Source organism: Plecotus auritus (genome assembly GCF_963455305.1).
Source record: "Plecotus auritus genome assembly, chromosome: 10".
In the NCBI taxonomy this organism is placed as follows: Eukaryota; Metazoa; Chordata; class Mammalia; order Chiroptera; family Vespertilionidae; genus Plecotus; species Plecotus auritus.
This window is the reverse complement of record NC_137785.1, coordinates 41,609,356-41,628,503: the sequence shown is the minus strand read 5'-3', so window position 1 is coordinate 41,628,503 and position 19,148 is coordinate 41,609,356. Positions and strand designations below refer to the sequence as shown.

At 41.7% G+C, this 19,148-nt stretch overlaps 1 protein-coding gene across 1 annotated transcript; it reads right to left on the bottom strand.

Moving 5' to 3' along the window:
- Window positions 1-14,836: 14,836 nt before the first annotated feature.
- LOC308236007 (U3 small nucleolar RNA-associated protein 14 homolog A-like) lies at window positions 14,837-17,161 on the bottom strand (the record flags this gene model as incomplete). The annotated part of the gene is given in 5 exon segments (XM_080645222.1): window positions 14,837-15,028; window positions 15,032-15,070; window positions 15,074-15,632; window positions 15,634-17,132; window positions 17,135-17,161. Coding segments are annotated over 5 exon segments (2,316 nt in total).
- Between the last annotated feature and the right edge of the window lie 1,987 nt (window positions 17,162-19,148).

Below are 19,148 nucleotides of genomic sequence, written 5' to 3'. Positions count from 1 at the left end.
ACAGATATTTACATTATGATTCATAACAGTAGCAAAATTACAGTTATGAAGTAGCAACAAAAATAATTTTATGATTGGGGGGCACCACAACATGAGGAACTGTATTAAAGGGTCGCGGCATTAGAAAGGTTGAGAACCACTGCCCTAGGGCTTCTTTTTCTCTTCCTTCCTCTCTTTCTTCCCCTTCCTTCCTTCCTTCCTTCCTTCCTTCCTTCCTTCCTTCCTTCCTTCCTTCCTTCCTTCCTTCCTTCTTTTTAAAATATATTTTTATTGATTTCAGAGAGGAAGGGAGAGGGAGAGAGATCGAAACATCAATGATGAGAGAGAATCATTGATCAGCTACAGAACACAACCTGAGTGCTAGAAGTGTTTAGTGCTTCTGGGTTGATCTTCGTTTCTAGATTTTTTTTTTTTTAGTGGGAAACTCCTAGATTTATTTGACAATCAGCAACTAGTTTTTCATTGATTCAGCCAGTTTTTCATTGATGCCCTTGCAGTAGTGGCATATCATGCGTATGCATTATCTTCATTGATGTCTATGCTTTATGTCAATTTATCAAGATACTAATAAGATTTACATAATGTTATTGGTTAAGAACATTATAGTTGAGGAAAGAGCATGAACAAACTACAATCTGGCAAAGACAAGAAATTCTGCTTGGATAGAGTTGTTTGTGCAGGTAGGAGCATGGTGGATGTTAGGGCTAAGAAAGTGTGATGGGCACCGCTGGTGTGGCTCAGTGGTTGAGCGTTGATCTATGAACCAGGACGTCATGGTTTGATTCCTGATACCCGGTCAGGGCATCTGCCCGGGTTGTGGACTCAATCCCCATTAGGAGGTGTGCAGGAGGCAGCTGATCAATGATTCTCATCATTGAAGTTTCTATCTCTCTCTCCCTTCCACTCTCTGAAAAAAATGTTATTAAAAAAATAAGTGCCTGAGGGTAAAGGGGAGAGACCAACCAAAGGACTTGTATGCATGCATATAAGCATAACCAATGGACACAGACACCAGGAGGGTGAGGGCAAGAGCAGGGGATTGGGGTGGGGTGGGGTGGGGGGAAATGGGGGGATAAGAACACATATGTAATACCTTAATCAATAAAGAAAAAAAAAGTGTGGTGGCACCAGGTTGGGAGGTGGGAAGAAGTGCCAAATGTTGCCAAGTAGCTGAGCATAGAGTTGCATATTTAAATTAAGCACCAAAGAACTGATGGATCCCACAGAATATAATGGGCAGGAGATAATATGATATGTTAGCATTAGAAATAGACAACTCTAGATTTGAATTCTAGCTTTGACACTCCCTGGACAAGCAATAGCTAAACTTTATGAAAGTGATGGTAAACTGCATGAAAACATCTGACTAAACAAAAGGTAAATGTGTTCCCAACTACCACAACCTTACATCCTTTTACCTGGAATTCAAAAGTGCCCACTACCACTTTAACAAAGGAAGTAAAAGGAGGGAAAATCAGAGTGGAAAGAGACAGAAGACAGTTATTATGAATGAAACTAGAGGCCCGGTGCATGAAATTCATGAACATGTAGGGTCCCTAGGCCTGGCCAGGGATCAGGGCCGATCTGTGGGGAAACCGGCAGGGCGATTGGGGGGGGGGGGGCGCTGCTGGAACCTGCCTTGGCTGGCCTGGCACTGCCCACTAGCTGGTCCCACCCCTTGCCGCCGCCCGCTCAATGGCTGGCACTGCCCCCCTCGCCCCCGCCCCCTGCCACCGCCGACACTGGTTGCCTCCCTCTGCGGGGCGACTGGCGGGGCGATCAGGGAGGGGGCCCTGCTGGCACCTGCCTTGGCTGGCCTGGGGCCTGTGGGCTGGGGGCAGCTCCTGCGTTGAACATCTGCTCCCTGGTGGTCAGTGGGTGTCATAGTGACCGGTTGCTCCACCAGTTGTTCTGCAGTTCAGTAATCTGCATATTAGGCTTTTATTATATAGGATAGTTTACATTTGCAAATTGTACAGCATTGGACCATGTGGACAAATTGCTGGAGTTCTCTCAAATAGAGGGCCCTGAAAGTTAAATCTTATTAGTTTCACGGTAAATCAATTTGAGGATGAGGAAAGTGGAACAACATGGATTTCCACCTTAAGTCAGTTTTTGTAAGTGAGGGCAGAAATCCTGGAGCATTGAAGACAATTTTTGAAAATAGAGACTGCTCCTTCCTGGAGGAGCAAGAATGGTTCTACCCTGTTCCTGGCCCTCTGTTGCTTCTTAATTTCACAAAAACAAGGAAAAACATATCCCATTAATTTTCTTAGCCCTAAGTCTGTAAAGAGAAAATCTTAGTGAACATCATTCTATATGCGGATGCATACAGAGAAGGTTCACATTAGACCTGATCTGATAGAATTGTGGTAGGGGTGACACATTTTCTCTCAGCTCTTTAATTAGTGGCTGAGCCAAGATGCTCCTCTTCGTGCTCAGTGCTTTGGGGTTCACAGACAAGATGATAAGGAGATAATGAGAATTTTAGAGCAAGAAGAAACCAAGACAAATCCCTCATATCACAGATGAGGATACTGAGGCCCCCAAGAAATTTACAATCTTATTTAAGAGGATTAAAAATGAAACGTGAAAGAATTAAATAGTAATATACAAGAGTATATGGTTGTATATGCTATAGTAATCCAAGGAGTGGAGAGATCCATTGCAGCAGAAGTGGAGAGAGATAAGAGCCTTGGCATGTGCTAAGTGTATAAAGTGTGCAAGGGGCTTTAGTCATGTGACCTTGGATCTAATATTTGCCCAGGAGATTAAAAGACTAGGAGGTAAGTGGTTCATTGAACTGGGGAGATTCAAAAAATGCTCAAAGGTAGAAATTATAACTTGTCTGGAAGATGGTGGCAGGAGTATTGGAAAACCCATTTGGATAGAAAAGAAACAAACCAGTGAGAATGAGAATGTCATGAGTATTGACCTTGATATTCAACAACGGTTAGCAATCACTGGATTGACAGGCTAAATTTGTATTTCAGAAAGAATAGCTCAGTGATCATAAATTATACTGCAGCCACTGATAGCACCCTCGTAAAGCTTCAGATTCTGCAATATGAGGGTTAGTTATTGATTCTCTTTTTTACCATGCTTGAATATTGGAGGAATCTTTAAAAGATTTCTATGCTTTAATATCTGTGGAATTACCTGCCATTGTGGCAGAGTAACTAAAATGTATTTTAATTAACAACTATAATGTATAGTTTCACCCTCGAGAATAAGAGTAGTAGCCTAACACGTATTGAGTGCCTTCTGTGTGTGAGGCACTGTGCTAAGCATTGTACTTCTGTTATTGCGTGAAGCTTAGAGAGGGAGTGTAGCCCATGTGGAGTCACCTAGCTAGTAAGTGCTATGGCCTGGACCTGAATTAATATCTTCCTAATCTCAAAGCCTAATGCTGCTAAATCTATGTACTAGTAATAGTACTCCAAACCTCATTTTTATAAGTGATTGGGGAAAGTTATGGTTATAAGTCTTCAGATATTTTGAGAGAATCATATTACTTAATTTGCTTAGTTTCTAATTAGTACATTTTACAATTTTTCTGATATTCTTCTGAGAAAGTTTGTCAGCAATATATTACTATTTTATAGATTATCCATGTTTTTAAAAAATAATTATTGGGCCATTTCACATGTATTAGAAATTCACATCACTACGTAGTATTGCTTTTGTGCCAGGAATGCATGATTTCCATATTTAATAAGTTAGAATATAATGCTGCTGCCACTTGTTCATCCACCTGTCCATCTGTCCATCCATCCATCCATCCTTGGTATCTACATTTCCTGAATGTCTTATGTGAGTTAGGTACTGACTGGTACATGTGTTGTCACTTTTTTTGGTCAGTATTGCTTCCACTAGCTAATGAAACAAAAATCCCCAAATGTCAGTAATTCCCCACTTACACCCTATATTTAACTGACTCTCCTCTAAGCTGTGACTTTCCATCCCTGAAGACCTCCTTAGTGTCTTCCATTGTATCTTTTGTGTTCCGTTGGCCATGTAGTGAAGGGTGAGAGGGTAAGGTCTGAACACTCTCTCACCCTCACCCTTAACAAACATCTGAGCCCAGAAGTGGCACACACCCAGCTCACACTCCGTCTAGCTGGGCACCTCTTTTCACCAACAACTTTAGACTGTGAAAGAGAAGCATAGATTTCTGTCGGTCAGCTGATTATCTTTGTCTAGTCGTTGTCAGTGCTAAAGAATGTATATAGATGTGTTTGGTAAGCTATGAAGTGCTTTTCAATTTTTTGGTATTTCTATTTCACAAATATGAATAAATCATAGTGGAAAATAAATCTATTGGGACTGACTTGACACATGGTAAATGAATTTTTTTGTACCTATAATACATCATCTAATCTTTCTTGAAGCTTGTTAGATTATTAGGATTATCTGGGCTCTATGTCCATGATCGAGTTCCACTGAAGGCCACCACTGCAGTCATGAGGGGGAAGCGTAACCGCTGTCGAATTTCTCTTATTTACTCTATTTTGAAAGGAGTCAAAGGGTGTGAGTACAGGGGCTGTGGTATATAATTTAAATGTCCACATTTTAGACTTGCAATGCAATGCAGTATTTCAATGCAAATGCCAGTGAGTTTCGTATGAGTCCCTCATTTATTTTGTGAACTCGGATCAATTTTGTTTCTTTGGGACTCAAGGTTCTTATAGTTTCACCGTCATTTTTCAGAGATAAAACCAATGGTTCTTCCTAGCTTTAACATTCTCAAATTATATTAAATTTAGGGTGTCCCTCAAAAATGTATACACATACTTTGAATAATTATAGAGGCCGTGTTTATTAAAATACATTTCATTTTCAAAATTGAGCTATCAGCTGTTAAAAATGTATATGTTTATCACACAGGTTTTTTTCTGCCTTAAGTAGATGGTCAATTGGGAATATATATTTTGTGGTTGCTTAAGAAGCATTCTGGTGCTGTACCTTCTTCTGGTTCAACTTCATACCCTAACCTGGAGTTTCGGTGGAAGTCGATCAGAGAAAATATTATCTTTTTTTATCTCTTCAGATTAGTGGCCTGTTCATTTCAGCTGCCATTTCAATGAACTGGTCTAATCATGTACTGGACCCTGAGATGGACCTGGACCTGTGGGCCCTGAAGTGGTGAGGTGAGATGATGCATTGATGGAATACCTAATGAGATTGAAAATTGAAAATAAACAATTGGATGAAGTTGACTACATGGCCTTGGAGATAGTTCATTTATCCCTATTATCAAAAACCTAATGTTGATAATATTAACATTATCAAAGTACCATGAACAAAACCACTTAACAGATCTTGGTCTTATCCCCAGAGAGCTTACATTTCAGAGAGCACAAAAACAGACTAATTTAACTATTAAGAGACATTGAAATAAAGTGTTGCCCTGGTCAGTTAGCTCAGCTGGTTAGAGTGTCATCCATATGCCAAGGCACATACAAGAATCGACCAATGAATGCATAGGTAAGTAGAACAACAAATCAATGTTTCTCTCTCTCTTTCCCCCACTGAAATCAATAAAAAATAAATAAATTTATTTATTTATTTATTTAAATAAATCTTTATTCAGATTATTACAATTATTTCTCCTTTTCCCCCCCATAGCTCCCCTCCACCCAGTTCCCACCCCACCTTCTGCCCTTACCTCCCCCTCACTGTCCTCATCCATAGGTGTATGATTTTTGTCCAGTCTCTTCATGAACCCCCCATACCCCTTTCCCCCTGAGAATTATCAGTCCACTCCCTTTCTATGCCCCTGATTCTATTATATTCACCAGATTATTCTGTTCCTCAGGTTTTTAATTCACTTGATTTTTAGGTTCACTTGTTGACAGATATGTATTTGTTGTTCATAATTTTTATCTTTACTTTTTTCTTCTTCCTCTTCTTTAAGAATACCTTTCAGCATTTCATATAATACTGGTTTGGTGGTGATGAACTCCTTTAGCTTTTTCTTATCTGTGAAGCTCTTTATCTGCCCTTCAATTCTGAATGATAGCTTTGCTGGGTAGAGTAATCTTGGTTGTAGGTTCTTGCTATTCATCACATTGAAAATTTCTTGCCACTCCCGTCTGGCCTGCATAGTTTCTGTTGAGAAGTCAGCTGACAGTCGTATGGGTGCTCCCTTGTAGGTAACTAACTGTTTTTCTCTTGCTGCTTTTAATATTCTCTCTTTGTCTTTTGCTCTTGGCATTTTAATTATGATGTGTCTTGGTGTGGTCCTCTTTGGATTTCTTTTGTTTGGGGTTCTGTGCGCTTCCTGGACTTGTAAGTCTCTTTCTTTCACCAGGTGGGGGAAGTTTTCTGTCATTATTTCTTCAAATAGGTTTTCAGTATCTTGCTCTCTCTCTTCTTCTGGCACCCCCATAATTCGGATGTTGGTATGCTTGAAGTTGTCCCAGAGACTTCTTACATTATCTTCAACTTTTTGGATTTTTTTTTTTGCTTTTTCGGTTGAGTTTTTTTTGCTTCTTTGTATTTCAATTCTTTGACTTGATTTTTGTGTTCCTCTTGTCTGTTTTTGGGTCTCTGTATAATATTTTTTATTTCAGTCAGTGTATGTTTAATTTCTAGTTGGTCCTTTTTCATATCTTCGAGGGTCTCGTTATATTTATCAGCCTTTTCTAGGATATTCTTAAAAAGCCTTATAACCGTGGTTTTGAATTCTATATCCAGTCGTTTGTTTTCCTCCATTTCTTTCGTTTGTGATCTGATTCTTTGAGGCCGCATTTTCACTGCTTCCCTGAGTTGGTAAGGTAGATTTGTGTGCTAGGTTTCCAATACGGCCCAGTGGGTCTGCCTCCCCAGTTAACCTGAGGTGGACACTCTTGGTGCACCCCTTTGTGGACTGTGTGTACAGCCTTGTTGTAATTAAGTCTTGATTGTTGTTGGTATCACTGGGAAGAATTGACCTCCAGGCCAGTTGGCTGTAAGGATCAGCTGTGTCTATGCTGGGAGAAGTTCGGTGCTGGAGACAGCCTTATAGGATTAGACTTGCCAAATTGCAATAGCCTCTATGCTCAGCTTGGATGGGGTGGAGTCTCAGTCTTGGCTTCCCATCAGCCTTGCCCTTGCGCGCACATGCGCGCCTTCAGACCTCTGCCTTCCCGGCTCCCGAGTCTCCGCCCGAGAGTCCAGACTCCCCCCACAAGAGTGTGGGTCCCCAGGGGCTCGCCTGGAACTGGGGTCCAGTGCAGTCAGAACTGGGGCTCAGTGCAGTCAGGAGCCTCTGACTCCCATCCACTAGGGAAAGCCTGTGGCAACCTCCGCAGCCTTTGTGCGCACTGGCACGCGCGCGCCTTCAGACTTCTGCTTTTCCCAGCTCGAGTCTCCGCCCGAGAGTCCAGACTCCCCCCGTAAGAGCATGGGTCCCCAGGGGCTCGCCCGGAACTGGGGTTCAGTGCAGTCAGAACTGGGGTTCAGTGCGGTCGGGGGCTTCCTTCCCCATTCCGCCAGAGAAAGTCAGCCAGGCTCTCAGCCGCCCTTCCTCTCTGCACTCACAAAGACCCTTTGCTGTACCTCCAATTCTCTGTGAGCTTTTCTCTTTCCTTCTAGTTGTAGAATTTTCACTCAGCCAGCTTTCCTGTGGTTCTGGATGGTGTCCGTTCTGTCTTTTAGTTGTAGTTTTGAAATTGTTGCGCGAGGCAGCAGTTTAGGTGTTTACCTATGCCGCCATCTTGGTTTCAGAAAGGAATAAAAAATAAATTTATATGGTTATGCTATAATTAATGAGCAGGAATGTTCAGCTATTGATACTCTAATTTAAATCTCAATATGAAAATTTTTGTTGTGATAATTCCAAAAGGTAACCAGAGCTTGTAATTATTATGTGCATTAATATATTTATGCACATTTTAAGAACAGTTCAGAAATATCGTATATTTTGAGAATTATTAGTGATCCTTTTAGATTGTTAGTGCCTGGTAACAGATACTAGCATGTTAATTGTTTATGCTATTTGTCTCTCAAATACTAAGAAAACACACGACTACACATCAGTTTCAACTGTATGTAGCAATCTGTTGTAGCACACTGTTAATATGTTTTCCTCAAGCTCTAAGGACCATCTTATGCTCTCAGCTATGGGAGCTAGCCCATATTTTTTCTTATTTTATGAATATATGAGTGATGTAATGCTCTTGGCTGATGAGTACTACTCTATACAGATGATATTGTTAAGAGATATTTACTATACAGTGACCTTTCTGCAATTTATTGTGTGCCCTAGTGAACATTTTGACCCCCAAAGGCTGGCAAAATTGTGCAAATGATAGAAGTAAACTTGCCCCAAAGGAACAAAGGATGTTATCATGCCCATTCAGTAGAGTATAATGACCAACAGATGTTAGGGACTAATGAAAATCGCCATGGAGGTCATAATAAGCATCACTTCCACCTAGAGGTATTAGGGCACAAGTTGGACAGGCACTTGGAGGAATCTATGACAAGAGGCGTGGCATAATTCCAGGTAACTTGAGTGGGTTTTTGCTAATGGTCCACCCCATGAGTGCAGCTCCGTGGGAAGTAAGTACCATGGTGGGGCTAGGACTGGAGCTGGGACTGCATTTGAAAGAAGTGCTGAGCCTATGGGAGAGAGCTTGGCACAGTCCAGTGCTCATTCAAGCCTCTAGCATTCAATCTTTTTGAAGAAGGAACATGTCCCTCCAGGAGTCCTGTAATGATTGTGTTTACAACTAAAACTGAGTGGCAACAGTCCCTCCCCCGCAGCCCCCTCCCTATACCAATAAGAGGAGCTGAGAGAGATGATTTTACAGTATTTCCTCTCATCAAAGCAACACAGGCTTGTCTCTTGCTTCCTGACACAGAAAATTGCATTTTGTCACCCATTTGTCAGTTCTTAGAGATTTTAAGATAATTAAAGAACATTATAGCAGGTGACAGCTGTTGCTGAATGCCGTGTTGCTAGTTCTGCTTGTTGGATGCCCATGAATCTCAGATGATGATAGCTTGGTGCTCCAGGTTTAATTAGCTGGTTGTTTTGAATCTGTCTGGGCTTTCAGGTGTGGGGTTAGCAGGCTTGCAGCTTGTTGAATCTGAGCTGTGCTCATCGCTGACTGGAGGACCTGGGTCTGGCCGACTCATAGAAGGTGCCCTGATCCTTGTCTGACATGAGCACCAAAGGGATAAGGATGCAGCTTTCTAGGTGAGGCTACTAGGAGAAGCAAATGTTTATGAGTTTCTTTTTTAAAAAATTGATTTTTAGAGCGAGAGAGAGGAAGGGAGAGGGAGAGAAACATCGATGTGAGAGCAACACATTGATCGCTGCCTGCTGCCCACTGGGAGTTGAGCCTGCAACCTGAATATGTGCCATGACTAGGAATCAAACCGGCAACATTTCAGTGCAAGGGACGATGCCCAACACTGGTCAAGGTGGTTTCCTGATGTTCTGGCACTAAGGCATGCTTTTGACTTTGACATTTATTTCCTGATTAAATTTCCTTCAAGGTCATCTCTTCTATGATATATAGCATGGCAATCATAATCCATATGGATTTATTTCTAAGTTAGTTTACCAAAAATTCCCTCACCTGCAGAAGAGAGATCTGAATGGTCTGAGCTCTGGCTTTCAATAGTGTGGACTATTTCCTTCCTTTTCATGGAGGATTTGAATGCCATTACACCACTTCACAGAAACTGTCAACCCCGCTGGAAGCTCCCTGCTTCCTTTCTCTTTTATTCTCCCTAGGTGGGAGTGAGTTGCTATGTATTTTCACAATTTGTTCATAAAAAGTATATATATTAGAAAATCCCACATGATTTTAAATTTATCTCCCCAAATCATACATTTTTAAAAAATGAATCTTAAAAAAGTGGTTTCAGGAATAATTTTAAGAATCATCCTTAACTTATACAAAAAATTCATACTCAACAATATACTCCGAATTATTAACACTAATAAGTAAAGGTGCATCCATTTCTACTTTAGAACCATAGTGAGAGCCTCCTGCTTATGGAAACTACAGCCCAGACACATTCTTTCACACCTCTTGTTACACATTATGACCTTTTCTTGAATCCTTTCTCTTTTTTGTACACAGGTTAAACTCCTGCTCATTTTTCAAGTTTTGGCACAGAGACCACATCCTATTTGAAAGCTTCTCTGAATCCACTTAGCAGATCTTGGCCCCTCTTCCTTCGGTTCTGATTCCTCTGCTCTTTGCATGCAGCTTACCATCTACATTAACATGATTTTATTATTCCATTGTCTTCATCATGACTCTAGTATTTCATGAGGCTCCTTGTATATACAATACAAGTTGTATATAACTTACCTTTTCATTCAAAGGACTTCCAGAGAGTCCCATCAACTCATTCGTAGAAAGCATCAGTAGATAATTTATGCCAGACTCTTTGAACCCCTTGCCTCAAAATTCTTACCTTGCTGTGTCCACTAATCCTGAACTTTTATGTCATGATTCCCATCCACTAATGATCAAACCTTTATATTAAAAGACCTGCCTTAATCTAGACTTCAAATTTTGAATAAACATCCCAACTTTGTCCTTCCTTCTCTAGGACATAACTAAGACTCTGTTGACCTAGTGTTCTCCCTTACCCTGTGAGGCAATTTTCTGAGCTTTGTTTTATCAACAGATGCCTTGGTGATAGTTTGGGGAACCAGCATTTGACAATATTACAGCCCAAGCTCCTTTATCTTGTATTTGATAAGTACAAGAGTTCAGTTTACCATGATCTCTTGTGGATAAAGATTATCTCTTTAATCCCTTCCCCAGTCCCGCTTATTCTCGGGTCTTAAATCTAATACAGCTTGAGAAAAAAATATGCATCTTTTGGAAAAATAGACTTAGTGAATGGAGGGAAAGTTAGTGTTTTGGCACACAAAAAACATCTTGTTTGACCAGACTTAAGCTTTCCTGGTGCTTTTCCAAGTCCCCCTCAGCCTGTTTTAATGATCTCCATGTTCTGGCCCCAGTCCATCCATCTAACTGTATTTCCCGCACATTCTCCACTCCAATAGAGCTGTTCTCCTCACTGGTCCATGCTCTTACGCACCTGCAGGTATTCATGTATTCTGTTCCTTGTGCCAGAAATGCTTTTCTCCTTGCTGGATGCTAAACCTTGGCCAAAATTTAAGGCTGATTTAGTTCTAAATTCTCCATATAGTCTTTTCCCAACTTTTCCATTACGTTCTATTCTCTCTTTCCTTTCAACTTTTATAGTCCTTGTATGGTATAGTCAACATCTCACTATTTTTTGCATGACTCCTCCATAACTGATTTTTATTCTGTTATTTTTGATACCTTGAATTCAGGCAAAAGATTCTATATTCATCCATTCACTTACTTATTCAACTAATGTTTATAAAAACCCACTATAGCAATGTAGTGTGATAGATACTGGGGATGTTTGCATATTAAGACAGAGTGACCTTATGCCTTTTTTGGACCCCCAAGTTTTTTTTAACACAAGGCCAAATAAAAGATCAATGTGTGGCTAATTCTTTTAGTTCCTAGGTGTCCCTCCAGGGCTTCTTTACATTCGTCAAGTATTCATAGACCCACAGAGAAGCTGGCTCAATATTTTGTATCCAGTTTTATTGCATAGTCTATCAATCTTTCTCTAAAAGTAACTTTACTGTAGAGAAGCCTGACATCGGTTCTCCACTATTACTATAATTGCTAACAAATTTTGATTACCTGGAGTAAGAAACAATGACAAAAAGAAGAAATTAAATCAACCTAAATATATATAAACTATTATAGGTCTTTGAATGTTGGTTGGTGTGGATGCTGAGAGAACAAGGAAAGGGAAGGGGCTAGTTAGTGGGCAAACTGGAGGCTGAGGTACCTTCAAATTAAGTAGCCAAGTCTCCAAAACTTGTCTGTGAGGGAAAGAAAGAAGAAAGTGGAGTTTGAGCCAGCTATGGCGTTCCATGGGGCTGCTTTGTTCGGATCGCTAGGTGGCGGGAATAAGATTTCCCAAGGAATGTCTTCTCTGGAACAGTGCCTGATGTTACAGGTGTAAATTCTGCTCCCCTAGAGAAGGGAGCGAGCACGGGTGGGAGAAGGAGCTGGCTGGGTGCATTGTTGGCAGTCCATCCACATGAGAGCAAGAGTGAGGAGGACTCTAGACCCTCCAGGGAGACAGAATATCAATAAGAAAAAGAAAGTAGAACTGTGTTCTTTAGAAGAACTTGATATGGAAGGGATGGAGGGAATGCTCAGTAAGCATGCTATAGCCAAGGCTTTCTTGTATTGGGAAAGCAAGACTATTGACAACCTCAGAAGCATGGTGCTGGTGCATGTTTATTTCCACATATACAGCCAGGCCCGGCAGAACTGGCTCTCTCTCTGAGTAGGGCAGAAATAGAGTGGCGTGTCAAGGGCTTTTCATACCAGGGGCATTGCTGAAGGAAATAAATGGAACTGGGGTCAGCTGGCACTGACATTTGGAGCAACACGTTAGTCCCTTTCTTTTTCCCCTCCATGGACACTACAAGAATAGCTCACATTACTATGTCTTTCTTCTTCACACTTGGAAGGTAGAGAAATTAATTAGCTGTGAAATGACTCAAGGCAGAAACAAAGATCAAACATGAAGGAAAAGCAAAGTGAATAAATATATATGGATAGCCAATTCCTGAGTGTTCAAGGCCCAAAAAAAATCATAGGAATTATTTTAAAAATGAAATGCCTATTAATGAAAGATCAGGTGGTTTCACCAGAATTGGGATTAGTCTTTATGTGTTTCCACCCCCACTTATAAACAGAGTATTTAATTAAAAAAAAATGATACGTAGTGAGGATCAATATATAATCATTGAAGCAGACATTATTGGAGGAATACAGTGCAAACTGGAGTAGTCAGAAGAAAATCAGTATAACAATTTGCCTACCACTGTATATGAACTTATTAAAACTCAATTTGCAATTTTCATCTACTAGAATATTGTTCCCTCTTACAAACAGGTATTGGCATCAATTCAGACACATTAACGACATTTCAAGTAGTGTTAATTTATTTTTCTCATATCCCCAATTACCACATTATATTCATTTTGATTTAAAGACCCAGAGCACAGCTTAATTTTAACAAATAATTTAATTTAAAAGAACTATTTATTGAATTTTACTAAATTGTGTTTTTTTCTCTTAAAAGTACTGCCATATACAGTTGAATTGTCAAACCTTGCTTCCTATTATTTTTTTTGGCCTTTTCCCTCTAGGACTTTCTCATTCTTTGATTTGAAGGAAGCAATCTCTCCTCAATTTTCTTATTACGTTTATTTTACCCCAAACTGATTAGCAGCAAACATCCTAGCAGCAAATTTATTTAGAGGACAGATACAGTTACTGAGAAACTAAACTGATGAGTCAGTTCTTAATCCTGATAAATTCTTTGTTTTAACATGGGTTAGCCATGTCTGTAAATTCTTGAGTTCATTTATATTGACCATGTCTGCACTATCTCTTTTCCTTTAGTGGAGACAGACTCTGATCAGGAGAAATAGAAGGCATCCCGGAGAGAATATGTTCTAGGTACAAACCAGAACACTGGCCATCGAAAGCTCTTCCTTCTATTTTTGGCAGATAGCTATGACATCTCAAGAATAGTAAGAGCTATTGTGATTTGATTTCTTCTTCTTTTATTTTATTTATTTTTAAAAAAATATTTTTATTGATTTCAGAGAGGAAAGGAGAGGGAGAGAGATAGAAACATCTATGATGAGAGAGAATCATTGATCGGCTGCCTCCTACACGCCCCCTACTGGGGATCTTTCTGCAACCGGGCATGTGCTCTTGACTGGAATTGAACCTGGGACCCTTCAGTCTGCAGGCTGATGCTCTATCCACTGAATCAAACCAGCTAGAGCTTCAAAATGTCTCTTTTTCAGTGGTTCTCAGCTAAGGCGATCTTGCCCACAGGCAATGTTGAAGACATTTGGAGCTGTCGTGAAGGAGAGTGCTAATGGCACCTAGTAGTTAGGATGCTAAATGTCCTATAATGCACAGAACAGCCCTCCCACAGCAAAGAATTATTCAGCTCAAAGTGTCAGTAGTGCTAGGATTGAGAAACCCTACCCCTAAGGTTTCTGAGGAAGAAATACTTCTTGCCTAAAGTGCTGGACCTAGATGCTTGTCTCTGGATTCCTTTACCTTTGCTTTTTGTTCACATCACTCCCAACCCTTCAAGAACATCCCATTCACTCACTTCTTACATTTGACCTTACAGGCTTAACAGAGTAAGCAGATTAAAACAATCACATTTGCTTTCCCCCCTTAGATCTTGCAAATTACCATGCACTTACTACCTCTTTTTTAAATTAGCAAACTCTCTAATTGAATGATCCATGTTGGTTACTCATTTCCTTTATACCTTTAGGCATCTGGTGCCTCTTAGCAAAGCTTTTTCCTTTTAACTTAGTAATGAGCTTATTCTGGCCAAATTTGTGGATGTTTTAAAAGCAAAATTAATGCACTTTCCAGTCAATTTTATTTCATTTCCTATATATACTGTCTTCAAATTCTCTCTCTTATCCCTGACTAAAATCATCATGTGTAACTTCTATTCCCAATATTATAACAAAACTTCTGTAGCCAACATCTCCAAGGATTTCCAGGTTGCCAAATCCCATGGACAATTCTGTCCTTTTCCTCATCTTCTCAGCAGTATCTGACACTTCTTTTTTTTTTTTTTTTGAAATAGATAAAAATGCCTTTATTCCTAAAATGTGTGCTAACAAATTTTGAAATTGATTCTGTAGCTTGTAGTAAAACCCAGCCAATGGAGGAGCACTCTGGGTGGAGTCCTGGTTCTGGGCACCAAGATGTCACTCCTCCAGCAACTCATTCTTTAGTTTTTTTTTCTTCAGCTGTTTTTTGTGATGTATGGAGAGTCGTTTTGGATTCCTCTGTATGACAGAGAGGTCCGACCTTGAGGAAGACCGGTAACCCACATCCTCTGCTTTTATAGGCTTAATGATATGTCCTGGCTTGGTGACAACCTTGGGTGTAGTCAGCTTTTAGAAGGCTCTCTGGGTGTTCCATGTAGATCCTATAGGGGTCTAGATGGTCCTCTCAAATTGTTGATGGTGGGTAAATGGATATGGAAGCACCCTCACCTGGTGAGCTGCTGCATGGATGTTTCGCTTCTCATTGATAATCACATTTGGTAAATTCTTGTCTTTTCTTGGAGGACCTTCAGGTGCTTTAATGAGAAACCGGTGTCTCTTCTTGGCACTGGGCTTCAGGCCCCCACCGCCCCACACGCCCCAGCCAGCCAGAGCCAGGTCCATGTCCTTTGGCTTACTCGCCTCCACAGTTTCTCTCTTCTCTTTCAAGAAATCTCTGATGACATCATCACCAGCAAAAGCTTCCTTTATCATTTGCTTTTGCTCTCTCTCCTGTTCATCATCCAACTCCTCTACTGTGGGGACAGCCAAAGACTTCATGGAAGGAGATTTTGTGGTTAGGGTGTTCTGTAGGTCAATCATTTTTTCCTTCGTTTTCCTCTTGGGAGCACTAGGCTGATTATTCCTCTCCAGCTGCTGCCCTTCTAACGCAGGCCTGGGAAACTCCTCATTTTGAAAGTGTCCTTCTTTGCTCAGTTCCTCTAGCTCCTCCAGACTGTGCTCTCTCTGGCCTCTGCAGCAACAGGGGCTCCTCTTCTTCCCCAGCAGGTCCCTCTCTCTGGACGGACAAAACAGTCCTCGCTGAACCCACGTTTTGCTTCCTGCACTGATAGTTGTCCTTGTTGAGTTTCTGAGACAGTGCCCTCAGTTCGGATAGCACCTCCTGGGTGCTAGAATCTTTTGTTTCTTGTCTGCCCACGGGCTTGGCATCCTGGTTGAGCCCTGACTTTTTCCTAAGCGATCGCCTTTCCTCAAATTCTTTCAACAAAATTTCTTCCTCTGCCACTGGTCTTTCTTCTTCCTTACTTTTAGAAGCCTCGTTGGCCATGGGCTCTGGAAGTTGTTCAGGGTCCTTCTGGATTTCAGCCTCTTTTGCATCACCAGAGTGATTCCTGACCATCCGGGGGTTCAGTCCATCTGCAGTCACGTGTGCCTCATTCACCGCATCAGGGACAAGGAGATCACCCTCTTCTTCCTCACCTCCCTCCTCTTCCTCACTCTCGGAGGCAACCTGGACTTTCTGTGTCAGTTCTTTGTTCCTGGCCAACTGATCCTGCGTAGCCTGGCGAGCCTCCAGGTCATATTTGGCCATGATTGCCTTTGACTTCACCCATTTTCCACTGTTCTGGTGCTTAAGGCTCATTCGCTCCATCATTCTGGCCTTTTCGAGTTTTTCCAGTTCCTCCAGTGCAGCAGCAGGATTGGTCTTCCGCAGCTTCTCAAACTCTTTTAGGGCTTTCTTGACCTTTCCTTTCTTTAGAACTCTGTGATACTTTTTGCTTTTGATTTTCTTCTCTCTTCGAGCCCTGGCCTCATAGTAAGACTGCAGGGCCCGGGCCCCCTGAAGCTCTGCTCGGCGCATCTTAGCCTCTTCCAGGCTCATGGCTTTGAGAGAGGCCTTTTCCACAGGAGTCAGTAAAGGGTCTGTCACTGGCTGCTTTTTCTTACAGAGGAGGTTAAAAATCTCCTGCTCCAGGGGTGTTCTTGCCTTCCAGCCATTGAGCACCTGCTCAATGGGAGCAAAGGCTGACTGCTCCTTCATCAGGAGGAATACCAGCTGTTCTGCTTGTCGGTTCTTCTGAACGATAGGATCCCATTTGGAGAGCGTCTGTGAGGTTTTATTGAATGCCACTTCTCTGTGGATCCGCTCAACCTCTTCTATGTTAAGGGGTAGCTCCACAGTCTTCTTTGATTTGACTCTATTCAGTTGCTTTTCCACAGTGGCCAACGAGGATGAAGTTTTAACAGGCTCAGGCAGATCTGAAAGGACTAGCCTTTCTCCTGATCCTTCAGAACTGACCGTGAACTCTGACACCTTCAGACTAGCCTCAGATCTCTCAACCAATTTCCACCTATTCTTTCCATCAAGGGAACTGATTGCTTCCAGAAGCTTTTGATGCTTTCGCTCTCCACCACCATCCCCCTCATCTTCACTGGTGCTCGAGGGGTAGTCATTTGGCAAATCTTCTAGTTCTTCCTGTTCCCTTAGAGCCAGAGGCTCTTAGCAGCCCGAATCCCGCTCATCTCAGCCGTCTGCCCCTCACATGGACCAGGAGCGGAAGCTAAAAGGGTGTATCTGACACTTCTGATCACCCTTCCATTGAAACACTTTCTTCACTTGGGTTAGCAGAACTTCACACTCTCCTGGTTTTTCTCCTACTACACTTCTTCACAGCCTCCTCTGCTGGTCCCTCCTCTTCTCCTATACTTTTAATTTTGGAGACTCCCATGACTCAGTTTTTGAACTTCTTATTTTGTATCTGCAGTCCCTTTCTGATGACCATCTTTCAGTCTTAGTGCTTCAGATAGTATCTCTATTTGATGACCCTAAATTTATAGCTGTAGACTGGACCTAGATGCTTGTCTCTGGACTCCTATATTCAACTAGAGGTCCAGTGCATGACATTTGTGCACTGGCGGGGTGGGGTGTCCTGCAGCCCAGCCTATGCTTTCTCACAGGCAGTCGGACATTCCCCGAGGGGTCCTTAGCACTGCTGCGGAGGCAGGAGAGGCTCCCGCCACTGCCACTGCACTTGTCAGCCATGAGCCTGGCTTTTGGCTGAGCGGCACTCCCCCTGTGGGAACGCACTGACCACAAGGGGGCAACTCCTGCATTGAGTGTCTGTCCCCTGGTGATCAGTGCGCATCATAGCAACTGGTCATTCCGCCATTCGGTTGATTTGCATATTAGAGTTTGATTATATAGGATTACTTTTAAAAAATCTCCACTTGCTCTTTTAAATGGAAATATCAATCTATTCCATTATAAATTAGCTCCTGGAATTTTCTTCTAAACTTACCTCAGGAAATGTCAACTGCATCCTTCCAGTTATCCACACCCAATGCTTTGGAATAATCCTCAACAATTCTCTCTCACAAAGAATATATAATCAATCAGAAAATATCATCAGTTCTGTCTTCCATTATATCCAGAACCCAACCAATTTTCATCACCTATAGAGCTGGACCACCTCATATACTTCCCGACCAATGCCCCATTATTTCTCACCTAGATTGCTCCAGTCCCCCAACTGTGTTCCCCTTCGCGCATGCTTAATCTCTTTAGCACTGACAAAAGGTTCTTCAGCTATACCTTTGGCCTTCTCTCCAGAGCATGCTTTCATAATGTAAGGGCAGCTTAACCCAACCCCAGCAGTAACAGGATGTTTGCTTATCTATAATCAGCCTAGCCCCCACTTGCTGTATCATGCAAACCCACATCCTGGAATAGTAAGTTGCAGAGGCTTTGAACGGAGACCAAGTCCCCAGGTGTTAGCAGCTGGTGTCAGCCAGGGGTCTGTTATAACCTACTTTTCAGCAAAATAGCTTTTAGAAAAACCCACATACAGACCTAGAAGCAAGAAACAGAATCTGGGGCTATATAAGATTGGGTTCAGCAGGATAGAGGTGCTCAGCTTTTGGGATCTGGCGCTGCTTTTGGAATAAAGGTGAATTTCTGCATCTTCTGAGTGCTTGGTGGTCTGTCTTCCCGTTTCTTGGTTAATTTGCTGTAACAATAACAGCAAATCTCCTAATTTTACCATTTTTTTGTAGTCTGGACTATCTGGGAGCTTCCTAAATCAAGTTCTGGTTCCTTTTCGCTTAATAATTATTTCCTCAAGTTGTCCTTTTCCTCTAGCATTTTAGTGTAAGTGGCAAGAAGAAACCAGGCTGTGTCTTCAGGGCTTCAACTGGAAATCTTCTCAGCTAAATATTCAAATTCATCGCTTACAGGCTCTGTTTCTCACACAGTGCTTGGTCGCAATTCAGTGACGCTCTCTGCCACTATGTAACAAGGATTGCTTTTCTTCTATTTTCCAATAGTATGTTTCTCATTTCCTTCTGAGCCCCCGAGTAGCACCTTTAATGTTCATATTTCTGCCAATACTCTGTTTATGACAATACCCATATTCTCTAAGATGATATAGGCTTCCTCTATTGTACTTCTCACTTCTTTCTGAACTCTTACCAGCATTATTTTCAATGTTCATATTTCTGCCAATAGTCTATT